This window comes from Mesocricetus auratus, unplaced genomic scaffold (genome assembly GCF_017639785.1).
Source record: "Mesocricetus auratus isolate SY011 unplaced genomic scaffold, BCM_Maur_2.0 Super-Scaffold_4256, whole genome shotgun sequence".
Classification (NCBI taxonomy): Eukaryota; Metazoa; Chordata; class Mammalia; order Rodentia; family Cricetidae; genus Mesocricetus; species Mesocricetus auratus.
The window spans coordinates 48,884,883-48,897,975 of NW_024429182.1; the positions used below are offsets into that span (position 1 = coordinate 48,884,883).

Here is a 13,093-nt window from a genome sequence, read left to right on the forward strand (position 1 = left end):
TCGGGACAGCCTCACCTGGCCTCTTGGAGGACTTACGGAGCCCGCGGCGGCCAACCAAGCGAGACCCCGCCCCCGACGCCCCGCCCTTTCCTTACCGCCAGAGGCTGCAGTACCCGGATGAGAGCGACAGTTAGGGTACGGCGATGGGAACAGCCCACCCCCTTCCCGTGCCCTCAGACCCCATCTGCTGGCTCCCCTTTCCTTCCTCAGAGTCTGCCTCCTTCCCTCCTCCATAGCTCCAGGGGTCCTCGCGGCTGTTTTTCACCTTTTGGAACCGTAAGGGCTGCGGAGGACTAGAAAGGGAAGAGAGGTGACAAAGACCCGTACACATCCCAGGCTAGAACCCTGCTTTCCTTCGCTTAACTCTTGCAGCTCCTCCAGACCCATCGAATGCCCTCAGCTGACTGGAGGACAACGGTCCCCGCCTCACCTGGAGGGCAGGGGGCTGTCCTGGATGCTCACTCCCTTAATTTCTTCCGAAAGGAAAGGCTCCTTTTTAAATCACTTGCCAGCACGATTCGTGTCCTTATTGCGGTATAAATTCTGAACGCAAACACAACACCGGAATTTCACAGCGAGAGAGCCTTCACGACCCAGGTGGCCCGAGCAGTCAGCACTACAAATCTAGGCCCCAGACAGTCTCCACGCCCCCACCCCCACAAGGAGCACCTGAGGCTAGAAGCATCTGCAGAAATGCCTGAGAGGAGCTAACTCACAGTTTTATAGATGAGGCTGAGGCCTAAGGGGATCAGTTTAACTAAAAGCCCCCCCCAGTAAGTAGAGGCAGAGATGGGTGGAGCTTGGTCTAGACCAACAACACTACGAAAACAGGTCTAGCTGAAGAGTGATTTATGCCTCAGTTTCCCCCAGCTGGGACTCTGCCTGACTTAGGAGAACTGGATGACCAATCAGTAGCAACATTAATTGGGCTCTGTTATAAGACTAGGCCTGGGCTCAAGTCCTGCCTCCGACCATACAATCTTGGACAACTCACTAGAGCTTTCAGTCCTTATTCCAGAAGTAGAATAAGGTCACAGGGCTGGCTTGATCCTTGTGTGGCCAGCCAGCAAGGTGGAGATCTTTGTCCATTAATGATATCCATGTAAGATATGAAGTTACTCTGTGGGTAACTTTGCTCCTTGATGCGGAAGTGACCGCTGCTCCCGGGCAGAGAGGCAACCCCGTGCCTGACATGAACTGATCTGTCTTCAGGCCAAGTGCGGAGGTGAACCTTGGTCAGCCCCATACTGCTCTCCATCCCTAGCCCACGTACTAGAGTTTGGACTTGGATCAAAGTCTGAGGCAGCTCCCTAGTTCCTAAGGCACTGGAGGCGTGATTGTGTCAGTTGGCCGCCAGTGCCTTCTGTAGCTACCCTCGCTACTCCTGCAGGTGCTGCCTCTGCCTCCACTTCAGACCAGGCAGCACTCGGGGCTGGCCACCCTGCAACAACTGGGAGCGGAAGCGTGAGCTCAGCTCGTGTCAGAGCTTCCCCACCATGGTGAGTAGAGGGAAGGACTACGGGGATCCCCTATCTGAACACCCCGACTCTCCCTGTTCCCCAGTTGAGATGCTGCGGCTGCCTCCTGGGGTTCAGAGGTCCAGTTTCAGCTGTATCTCCAGGCTTGATCCCTGTTCCCTTTCCGGCAGGCCACTGGGCCAAGTCAGGTTTGAGGCTGGCCTGAGGCACTCTGAAACCCCTACAGCTAGGATCTGTCATGCATTTAGATCAGAACAAGTTTCTGTCTGTGTAATAAGTCGCTTTACTAGTCAAGGAGGGAACCAGGAAGAATGGCCCGGTGCCTGCTCCTCAGCCCAGGCATGTGTGGGCTGCTCCCAGAGTGGAGAAATGCTGTATGGGAGGCTCATGGTGCCCCTGGGTTCTGCTTTAAAACTGTAGCAGACCTGGGTTCAGATTTCTGCCTAACCCCGCCACTTGTGTTTCCACTGTGCAGGAGGCTTGACCTCTCTGAACTTCTCTCCTCCACCCGCATCTGCAGTGGGGTAGATTAAGACCTGCTACCACGTGCTGGGTAGTGTGGATCAGACTAGAGTCCTGGTGGCCTCACTTAGTACCTCCCTTTTCTTGCTTCTCCTTCCGCTGGGGTTCCTGAGAAACAGGAATGGCTCTAGTGCAGGGATGATTGGGACTCTCTTGAAGGATGGGTGGTGGTGCTGGAGGCCAGGCTTGGAGTGGACACCAACCCACAACTCCACTGTATGTAGTGATCCCTCTTTCCCCACACTGTGTCTTTCTTAGGGCAAGACCTCGGGCACGCTGTGTCTGCTTCAGTAACTTGGGAAAGCAGCATGTGGCTGGGATAAACCAGGCAGATGTAGGCACTTGCTGGCTATGTGACTTTGAGCACAGTCATTTGTCATGCTTCAGTTTCCTCTTTGTGCTAACCTTTCCTCCAAGGGGTTATTGGGGAAATTAAATTAGACATGTCATTAAGTACTTAGAAATAGTCCGGCCCATAATGCTAAAGAACGGAGCCTGTCTTACTCTGCTTGCTACCTACTGACTGGACTACTCCCCTCATCCTGAAGCAGGTGTTAAGGCGTTGGCCCTTGTTAAATGGAGGAAAGCCTGGCTGCGAGACATCAGTGCTGTAGGAATACTGGGTACTGATAGGCTCAGAAAGGAGGCAGGAAGTGCACTTTGCTGAGAGCTGGGTTAGCCTCAGACCACTAGGTGGCGCCAGCAGCCTCCTCAGGGTCCACCTTGAGTTCCACTAGGCTCCTGAGAACAAAGGCAGGGTGCTGCTTCACAAGCCATAACCATTGTTTAGCTAGCTCCAGCTTTTCAAACCCTGTTCACAAAAGGGACTGTAGGTCCTGTTCAGTGAGCTTTTCCCATGACACTGGGACAAGCTCTACTCTAGTAAATTGCAGTTTCACAGAGGAAGAATTGAGCTCAGAACAAATGTTTCTTCTCAGAGTTCTCATAGTTTATGACTTACAGGAGTGGGATTTGACCCCAAGTCCCAGTGACTAGAGAGCCTGAGCTCTCAACTACTCCAGTCCCACATAGCTCGCTTCTGGCTGCAACCCCTGTAAAGACTTAGCTGAACCCAGAGGTATTCTCTGGAGTTCTTAGGCCAGCCTTTGTACAACCTGCCTCTTGAGTATGCCCTAGCTTATCACAGTGTAGCTGTCCTGGCAGGAAGAAAGACATTCTAAAGAGAGACGTGCACCCCTTCCAGATGTTATCTGTCAGACTGTTAAAACAATGCTCTCCCACCTACCCACCCACTCACCCAAGAAATTGGAATCTTATGCTGGGGGAAGATAACGAGAGAAGCCTTGGTGCTAACCAGGAGCAACTGCCAGAAAGAGATTTCACACAGTTCTGTCAATGTTTGAGATCACCTAGCTAGAAAAATTAGAGCAGAGAGTAATGGGCAGTGATGGGCAGAACCACACCTTGACCAGGAATGATTAGGCTTTTTGCTTAGGGTTGTTTTATTGTTGTTGTTTTGTGGTTTTTGTTTTTTGTTTGTTTTGGTTTTGTTAAGTTAGTTTTTCAAGACAGGGTTTCTCTGTTAGTAGCCCTGACTGTCCTGGAACTTGCACTGTAGACAAGGCTGGCTTCCAGATTCACCTGCCTCTGCCTCCTGAGTTCTGGGATCAAAGGTGTGCACCACCTTGTTTCAGTTTTTAATGTGTCTGGGATTCATGGGTCTCATGTAACTCAGGCTGGCCTCAAACTGTATGTAGCTGAACTCCTTGAATTCCTTGAACTCCTGACCTTCCAGCTTCCACCTCCCAAATGCTGGGATTAAAGCCATGTGCTACCACACCCAGCTAGAACTGCTAGAGTAAACATTCCTCTTGCTCTCTATTTAAGCCCAAACTGTGTGTCAATGCCCTGGAGATGGTGGCTGGACCTCTTTATTTGCTCCTCTTCCCGCTGAGTACACATTGAGTAAATCTCCTTCCTCTGCTCTTTACTGTTGTTTCTTTAATTGGTCTATTGAGGACACACAAGTGAGTCTAGTTTGTTAGGGGTAGCAGAGCTGAGGCTTTGACCCTACCTCTCCCTGCCAGCCCATGCTAGTTGGGTTACTCTGACACATCTCTATGTCTTGGCTTATGTTTCCTTCTGCCCAGAATCGGCCCCCTTCCCAATGCCTACATGTCTTCTATTTATTCTTCATGAAGACTTCCTGAATACCTTCAGGAGATTAAGGCCCTTTCTTCTGTGCTCCCATGCATGTGTGTGTGTCCCTCTCACATAGCATGTAAAAATGACATTCATGCTGCCATGGAGGTCAAGAATAGCATTCTACTCGCTGTGAATATACAGGGCCTAGCACTGGGCATTGCCACCCTGCATGAGACGTCCAGCTAGAGCACATGAAGCCCAGTTGAAGCATCAGATAGGTGTGGAGCCCGCCCAGGCCCATCACAGGAGCCTCTCCCTAAAACTTACCTCCTCCTCTGGCAGAAGCAGACAGGGCCCCAATTGCATTATTTTTTCTAGTGAGGATACCAACTCCTCAGTTACTTTACATTGAAGCTGTTTTTCAGGGTAGACAGAAACCGTGGTACAAAGTGCTTATAAGTTAAGCACTAGGGACAGCATCCAAAACAATACAGAGAAACCCTGTCTCGAAAAACCAAAAAAAAAAAAAAGTTAAGCACTAAATAAAAAGCTGAAAATTGCCAGGTGGTGGTGGCACCCACCTTTGGTCCCAGAACTCGGGAGGCAGAGGAAGGCAGATCTCTGTGAGTTTGAACCAGTCTGATATCCAGAATGAGTTCCAGGACAGCTAGAGCTGTTATACAGAGAAACCCTGTATCAAAAATAAAATAAAATAAAGTTAAAGATTGAGAAGTCACAGACACATCCACCTGGTAATGAAACAGTTCAAGGCATACTGTGCCCCTGGAATTCCTAGTGCCTCCTGTAATTCTTCTTCCCTAGCATAAGATTCCTGGAGAAATGTGGCTGACCACACTCTGAACCTCCTCTTGTGCCTCCTCCACAGACCTCCAAGAAGCTGGTGAACTCGGTGGAAGAGTGTGCCAACGATGCTCTTGCCGGGTTAGTGGCCTGTAACCCTAACCTGCAGCTCCTGGAAGGTCACCGTGTAGCCCTACGTTCTGACCTGGACAGCCTCAAAGGCCAGGTTGCACTTCTTTCAGGTGGAGGTTCAGGCCATGAGCCTGCCCATGCTGGTGAGTATCTTGTGTTGACTGTGAGAGGTACAGGCCAGAGCAGAGTGGGATCCTGGGAGATCCTTCCTGCTAGTATGAGGTACCAGACAGAGAGCTGTGAGGCCAGAGTTAAGAATGGACCCAGTCTCCATCCTCCCTCTCCCAGATGCCCCAAGGACAGTCACAGCCTGTCTCTGGATCTGAATTCTTATAGCTCTAGAAATTCAGGGTTGAGCCAGATAGTCTCTGAGGCTCTCCCAGCCTCAAGAGTTGATGATGACAAAAGTCTTTCTTGCCTTTTTTCCCAGTCCTGCTGACCCAGCACCTCCAAGAAACTCTCCTGACTCTGCCAGTCCAAAGCGGGACCCATCTTTTCCACCCCTACCTTGTCTTTTCCCACACTTGAACCATCCTGGCTGGTTTCCTGTTTGATGCCAGGGATATGAGCCCTCATTAGGAGCCCCTACATCAGAGTTCAGACCTTGTTGCACCTTTCCTGCCCACCTCAGTATTCCATTTATTCATTCAGCACATGTTAGCAAGCCGCCTATACACCTGGACCTGTGCACAGCACAGCTGTGAAGCAGGCCAGATCCTGCCCTTATGGCCACTCCAGGAAGACAGATGTGAGTAAGAGCAGTTCAGAAAGCCTTAAGGGAGATAACAGACAACCAAATGTACAGTGAGGGACAGGAGCGATAACTCAACTCTTAAAAGCACGTGTTGCTTTTGCAGAAGAAGACCTGGGTTCAGTTCCCAGCATCATCAACATGGCAACTCACAACCACCTGTCTCTTCTGACCTCCATGGGTGCTAGGCACACACATGGTGCCATAGCGCATATACGTACATACATACTTGCAAAACATTCAGTAAATCTTTTTTCAAAAGCTTTATGTAAAAAGAAGAACAGGGAGAAAACCAGAAAATGACGGGAGGGGGCCAAGTTCTTCAGGGTTAGAAGTAACAGGAAGCCTCTCCAAGATGACTCCCATGGAAGGGTTATCTGTAGCACAAGCACACAATAGGGCTTACCCAAACATGGAGCTCGGCCGGGCATTGGTGGCACACACCTTTAATCCCAGCACTCAGGAGGCAGAGGCAGGCGGATCTCTGTAAGTTCAAGACCAGCCTGGACTACCAAGGGAGTTCTAGGACAGCCTCCAAAGCCACAGAGAAACCCTGTCTCGAAAAAAAAAACAAACAAACAAACAAAAAAAAAACATGGAGCTCAGACGTGTGGGAAACTTCAGGAATAACAGGTATAGACTCTCCCAGCATCCTGCTTCTCTCCATCTCCAGGTTTTATCGGGAAGGGAATGCTCACAGGGGTCATTGCAGGATCCGTGTTCGCATCTCCAGCTGTGGGCAGCATCCTGGCCGCCATTAGAGCCGTGGCCCAAGCAGGCACAGGTCAGGCTTGGATACGGGAGAAAATGCTGTGGGTGGGCACTTTGGGGGTGGGTGAGGGCAAGGCTAATGAGACCATGCTACTGGTTCTGCAGTGGGCACCCTCCTCATCGTGAAGAACTACACTGGGGATCGACTCAACTTTGGATTTGCCATGGAGCAAGCCAAGGCTGAGGGCATCCCTGTGGAGATGGTGGTAATTGGGGATGATAGTGCCTTCACTGTCCTGAAGAAGGCAGGCCGGCGTGGCCTGTGCGGCACCGTGCTTATCCACAAGGTTAGCCTCCCCACCCTGGGGCACTGAGGACCAGCCATTTCTTTATCCTGACCTACCAAGTCCCCACCATTACTTCAGCCATTAAGCCCAGAATGCAGGCATTCTCCTAGGTCAGCTCCCTTTCCTTCCCCTCCCCACTCCTCAGTTGCCCCTTCCTTGCGTTTCTCCGGGTGCAGCACAGGCCCTCCTCATGTCCTGCCCTAACTGCCTTACAGTGCCTCATGGCTCGTGGTCTTCTAACTGCACTCAACTTCTCGCTGGGCTCCCCTACTTGCTTTTTGCATTCCTGCCTTGCCAGTCTATTGCCCCCACTACCCCCAGGTGCCTTTTTAAAATGCGGATTGATCAGCACTCAGAAGGCTAAGCCAGGAGGATTTTGGATTTGAGGTTGTCAATGCTCCAGTGACCCCTTCACCCACTATCCTCTCTATCTTTCTCTCTGGGTGGCTACAGGTGGCAGGTGCTCTGGCTGAGGAGGGTGTGGGGCTGGAGGAGATCACAAAGCGGGTAAACGTGATCGCCAAGGCCATGGGTGAGTGCCAGCCCCGAGGATGGGAGGGTGAGGCTGACATGGGGACTCAGAGCAGGCTCCTATCAGAAGCCTTTTCACATTTCCCTTGGGGTTGGAGGAGGGTCCCCTGGGGGATGCCCTGGAGCCTGGAAGCCATGAATACCAGAGTTTGGACTCTGTTCATCACTACGGTAAAGAGTTGAGCAGCCAGTTCAGAGAAGATGCCTATAGCCAGGCTTCCACATTGCTGCTGCCATCCTGGCACCTGCTACCACAGCAGAACCGCCTTCCCATCCATGCTTCGTTTTTCCTAGGTACCCTTGGGGTAAGCTTGTCCTCCTGTAGTGTCCCTGGCTCCAAACCCACCTTTGAGCTCGCAGCTGATGAAGTAGAACTAGGCCTGGGTAAGCCTGTGGCCACTGTGCCCCTGCCATGCCCGTTCTTTGTATTGAGTTTTGTCTGCCTCTAATGTCGTGGAGTTGTCTACTTGGTCCTCCTTGCTTACTTGATGTCCCCAGGTGGTCTCTAGGTTCATAGGTGGGCACATGAGGCCTAGCCTAGACCAACCTGCCTGACTTCTACCACTCTGCCATCTGTGCCCAGGATCTGGACACACAGAGTGCCATGCTCCTCCTATCTCACTTTACAAACATCATCCATGTAGTGCTCAAGCCCCAGTGTACAGCCCTTTTGGTCTGAAGGACACCTTGTCTGTGACTGACATGTGTTTCTAACACAGTGGGCACGAGTGTCCTGTGGCCTCTGTGACTTCCCAGCTAGCTCTACTCCCACACCACATGCTGTCTTGTTTTTCGTTATTCTTTCATTTTCCACCCAATGTCCACACGCACTGTGCCTAGTCTTGTGCTGAACTCTTTGTCATTGATAAAAACGTGGTAAGAGAATCAGTGGACTGTGAGCCAGTCAGTGATGGCTAAAACTCTCCACAGGGATCCATGGGGAAGCTGGCATTCAGCGGATAAAGGTAAACAGACTCCTTGCTCAGCCCAGTCCAGCCCTGAGGCTTCCCAGAAACAGCTCACTCCTGCTTCTTCTGACAGATGGCACCTGCTGATCAGATTGTTACTCTCATGATTGACCACATGACAAACACCTCCAATGTATCCCACGTGTCTGTACAGTCAGGTGAGTAGCCTGTAGTCCCAGTCTCCGAGCCCTTCCTGTCTCTCTGTACAAAGGCCACCAAAAGTCTCACTGAGGGTGTCATATCTATCCACAGGCTCTTCAGTTGTGCTGATAGTCAACAATCTGGGTGGCCTGTCTTTCCTGGAACTGGGCATCATAGCTGATGCTGCCATACGCATATTGGGTGAGCCACACTACAAGAGGACCCTTAGCCCTTTGGTTTTTTTGGTTTGGTTTGGTTTTGGGTTTTGTTTTGTTTTTGAAACAATGTCTCACTATGGTAGCCCTGGCTTGACTGGCCTGAACTCACTATGTAGACCAGACTGGCCTTGAACTCATAGATGTCCTCCTGCCTCTGCTTCCATGCCTAGTTCCCTTATCCCTTTGAACCCAATTTAAACCTATGCATCCGAAAAGCAGGTGAGGCAGTGTCCTGTGATGGCCCAGAACATTAGCTGAGCATTCACAAGCTTGAGTTAAATTGTTGCTTTTGCCTCTAAACTGCTGTGGTCCTCAGTCTGGGAGTAATGACAGCAATACCTACCTTAGGGGTGGTTATGAGAATTAAATGAGATTAAGTATATGTAAGATACCTGGTGCCTGCTAAGAGAGGGTATCCCTCCGAGGAATGTGGCGATGGGCTGTCACTGAGGGATGCTCTGAGGAAATCGGGTCATTTCCCTACTCATCACAGGCCTCAACCTGCAAGGACCTTGTTTTGCTTTTGGTTTACTTAAGACGTTCTGTGGTAGTTCCCTTTCCCACTCACAGGCTTCTGTACTTGGTATTGCAGAGGGTCGTGGGGTGATGGTTGCCCGTGCCCTGGTGGGTACCTTCATGTCTGCACTGGAGATGTCTGGTGTTTCCCTTACCCTGATGCTTGTGGACAAACCCTTGCTGAAGCTGATAGGTAAGAGAGGCCTGGAGCCTAAAGGCATTGCTAGAAGGAACCATCATCCAGAATAGAGATCACATAGGGCTGATGGTGACAGTCTGGGCTCTAGACCTGTGAAGAGGCTCTTTCTGGTTTTTTGACCTTCAGTTCTCACTCAACTTTGGAAAGTTGGTATTAGTGACTTCCTCACATCTGCCTTACCCTGTCCCCAGAGACATGCCCTGCCCCCACTCAGTATTCAGTAGACACTCAGTATATTCTTATTCATTTGGACCGCCTTCCTGCAGACAGCTTAGGAAAGCAGTCTTCAAGGCCGGTTGGGGAGTCCAGGCCCCACTTGACCTTGTCTGAAAAAGTTATATGGCTGCCTCTAGATGCTGAAACTACTGCAACAGCCTGGCCTCACATGGCCAAGGTCTTTGTGACTGGGCGGAAGCGGATCCGAGCAGCTCCCACAGAGCCTCCAGAGGTCACTGAGGCCACTGCAGCAGGAGGTACTGGGCCCCGCTGATGGAGAGGGACAAGAGTCCTTGGTGGTCAGACTTGGGACCTTGACACACATACCTCCCACACTGGTCAGTTTGGCAGTGAGAAGGTCCAACTAGACCTCTGTGTACTGTCCTCCCTTTTTAGGTGTACCGCCAAAGCAGACAGTACTCGTGCTGGAGCGAGTATGCACCACCCTGCTCGGACTGGAGGAGCACTTGAATGCCTTGGACAGGGCTGCTGGTGACGGGGATTGTGGCATTACCCATAGCCGTGCTGCCAAAGGTTGGCCTCTATGGGGTGCTCAAGAGCTAATATGGCATACTAACTCTTAGATTTGGACATTCCATGAAACTAATTCCAGAACATTGAGGGGCTTTCATGGAGTTGCTACCTTCCTTCACCAAGTAAGGCCATTTGGCACACGCCTCAGCCTATCTTCCCAAAAGAAAGGAGTTTCCCACACTACAAATGGGAAAGAAAGTTCATTCCGCTGCTCTTAGCACTCTCACATGTCACACCCACAAAAAAAGCTCTTGTTCAGCCATTTAAAAAAGATGCACCGGGTGGTGGTGGCACACACCTTTAATCCCAGAACTTGGGAGGCAGGGGCAGGCAGATCTCTGTGAGTTTGAGACCAGCCTGCTTGGTCTACAAGAGCTAGTTCCAGGACAGCCTCCAAAGCCACAGAGAAACCCTGTCTTGAAACACCACCACCCAAAAAAGAAAAAAATAAAGATGCATTCTGCTGGTCAGTGGTGGTGCACACCTTTAATCCCAGCACCTAGAAGGCAGAGGCAAGTGGATCTCTTAAATTCAAGACCAGCCTGGTCTACAGAGTGAGTTCCAGGACAACAAGGGATATATAGAGAAACCCTGTCTCGAAAAATGGATGGATGGATGGATGGATGGATGGATGGATGGATGGATGATAGATGCATTCAGGACATACCTCAAGCCAAGCACAACTCCCATCTCTATGGTTACAAAAGTGCACAAAATCAGGCAATGGTGGCTCATGAGGATTTCCAGGCCAACTTAGGGTAATGGGAAGAGAAGAGTAAAAAGAAAGCAGGCAGAAATCACATCCCTCAGTCAATAAGACCAATCAGGACAACAGTAGCAGAGACCAGGGAGAGAAAAGGAAGTGGATAGTGTCTCTGAAGGGCCACCTGTCTCTCTACCTGCAGCCATCCAGGGCTGGCTAAAGGAGGGCCCAGCTCTAGCCAGCCCTGCTCAGGTACTCTCCAAACTGTCTGTCCTGCTGCTGGAGAAGATGGGAGGCTCATCTGGGGCGGTGAGTAGCGACAGGCCCTGGAAGGACAGACTGATGGGGAGGGACGCAGGTTTGGCTGGGTGCCGGCCAGCTCCATGTACTCAGCATTCTGGTCTTCCTCAGCTCTATGGCCTATTCCTGACTGCAGCTGCTCAGCCTCTCAAAGAGAAGACTGACCTCCCAGCCTGGTCTGCTGCCATGGATGCCGGCATGGAGGCCATGCAGAAGTGAGCCAGGGCCCTGTGTCCCAACACCAGGGGTGTGCTGGGGAGGTGGCTGGCTGAGGATGCAGGATCTGTCCTCACAGCTAAAGTAACCATCTTGCCTATTCTGTCAGGTATGGAAAGGCTGCACCAGGAGACAGGACAATGGTGTGTACTCAGAGTGGAGCTCCCCTTGCCCCTTTTGAGCCCACAAGCCCTACAGCTATCCTCCGTGGCAGGACTTCCTCTCAACCCCCCTCTCTCTGATCTTGTTCAGCTGGATTCTCTGTGGGCAGCAGCACAGGAGCTCCAAGCCTGGAAGAGCCCAGGAGCCAGTGTCCTCCCAGTTCTGACTAAAGCAGTCAAGGTGAGTGAGGCTCAGCTGGATAATCAAGGAGCCTCCAAGCTCCAATAGCTAGGTGGCCTTAAGCAAGTTAATGGCCTTTTCTACCTTCATTTCCACCTGTATAAAGTAGGGTTGAACACCTATCTCAGGAAGTGTTATATGGCTAGAGAGATACACTGAGCCTGGTCCAGCAAATAAGGGCCCCGACCCTTGCTAGAAATAGATGGGAGGTGACCTTCCACTGAGTGGTGACACAGGATTGCTGACAGAGCAGGACAAAGAGTCCAGGCTCAGATTTTCAGGGCGCAGTGGGAAAGGAAAGGCCTAGTGTCATGTACTTAAGCCTAATCCCACACTTCCTCAGAGTGCTGAAGCTGCAGCCAAGGCCACCAAGAACATGCAAGCTGGCGCTGGGAGAGCCAGTTACATCAGCTCTGCAAAACTAGATCAGCCAGACCCTGGAGCAGTGGCAGTTGCTGCCATCTTCCGTGCCATCCTGGAGGTCTTGCAGACACAGGGGGCATGACTGCCTTTTCCCTCCTCATCTCCCTGTTCTCTTCCTCTTGCCTTCAAATGGTCACCTTACCTCTCACCCTAGCTCCCATCCTCTTCGTGAAGTAGGACGTCCTCACCACACCTCTGGTCTGGCTGAGTGAATCATGTGCCCCACCAGCACCGCTCTTTCCCTCCTCAGGAAGAGGAGTCCCTCAGGCCATGTTAACCCCACTCCAGCCAGTTCTGAATGGCAGTGATAAGGCTTTCCAGAGTACAGCACAGCCCCTAACCAGGTGTACACGTTTGGTTTCCAGACTCTAGGCCTCTTCCTCTAGAAGGCCTCCTATACCCAGTGTATAAAGGAAAGCTAATAAAACCCATTGAAGCCACAAGCAGCTGCCTCATCTTTGAGACTTTATCTCTGGTTATCGTGACCATGAACCATCTCTTGGCAGGGAGTTCATCACCTGTGCCCCAGACAAGTTCTGCTCAGCTGGACTGGTTCCATAGGGACTCCCCTTTTCTGTCCCAGCATACACCATACCAATGCATGTCAGATTGACACAAAGTCTTTTCTCTGCACCAGATCAATTGATTCTTCAGAAATTAATGGGCATTGGGTCGCCAGAAGAAATGGACTCACTGTTTTGAGGCTCTGGTGTATAGTTCAGAAACTGCAGGGCCAAGGTCTCTCTAGAGCAGTGGTTATATTAATACTGCAACTTTTTTTTGGTTTTTGAGACAGGGTTTCTCTGTATTGTTTTGGAGGCTGCCCTGGAATACTGCAACTCTTTAATACAGCTCCTCATGTTGCAGTGACCCCGACCATAAGATTATTTCCATTGCTACTTCATAACTGTAATTTTGCTGTTATGAGTCATAATTAA

The 13,093-nt window shown here is 51.0% G+C and overlaps 1 protein-coding gene across 3 annotated transcripts; it reads left to right on the top strand.

Moving 5' to 3' along the window:
• Positions 1 to 41: 41 nt before the first annotated feature.
• Positions 42 to 12,598, top strand: Tkfc (triokinase and FMN cyclase). 3 transcript variants are annotated; one of them, XM_013113185.3, is made up of 18 exons: positions 42 to 135; positions 1,391 to 1,499; positions 4,993 to 5,182; positions 6,464 to 6,574; positions 6,667 to 6,848; positions 7,302 to 7,380; positions 7,674 to 7,763; positions 8,310 to 8,344; positions 8,421 to 8,505; positions 8,600 to 8,689; positions 9,299 to 9,415; positions 9,775 to 9,894; positions 10,034 to 10,171; positions 11,077 to 11,183; positions 11,286 to 11,389; positions 11,500 to 11,533; positions 11,643 to 11,732; positions 12,076 to 12,598. In XM_013113185.3, exons 2-18 carry the CDS (start codon positions 1,497 to 1,499, stop codon positions 12,235 to 12,237), a joined length of 1,737 nt encoding a protein of 578 aa, XP_012968639.1. In that variant the 5' UTR covers positions 42 to 135; positions 1,391 to 1,496; the 3' UTR covers positions 12,238 to 12,598. The 3 variants fall into 3 exon arrangements, with proteins under 3 accessions (XP_012968639.1, XP_040603598.1, XP_040603587.1); XM_040747664.1 differs by lacking the exon at positions 42 to 135 and adding an exon at positions 151 to 310; XM_040747653.1 differs by lacking the exon at positions 42 to 135 and adding an exon at positions 333 to 483.
• Positions 12,599 to 13,093: the final 495 nt, after the last annotated feature.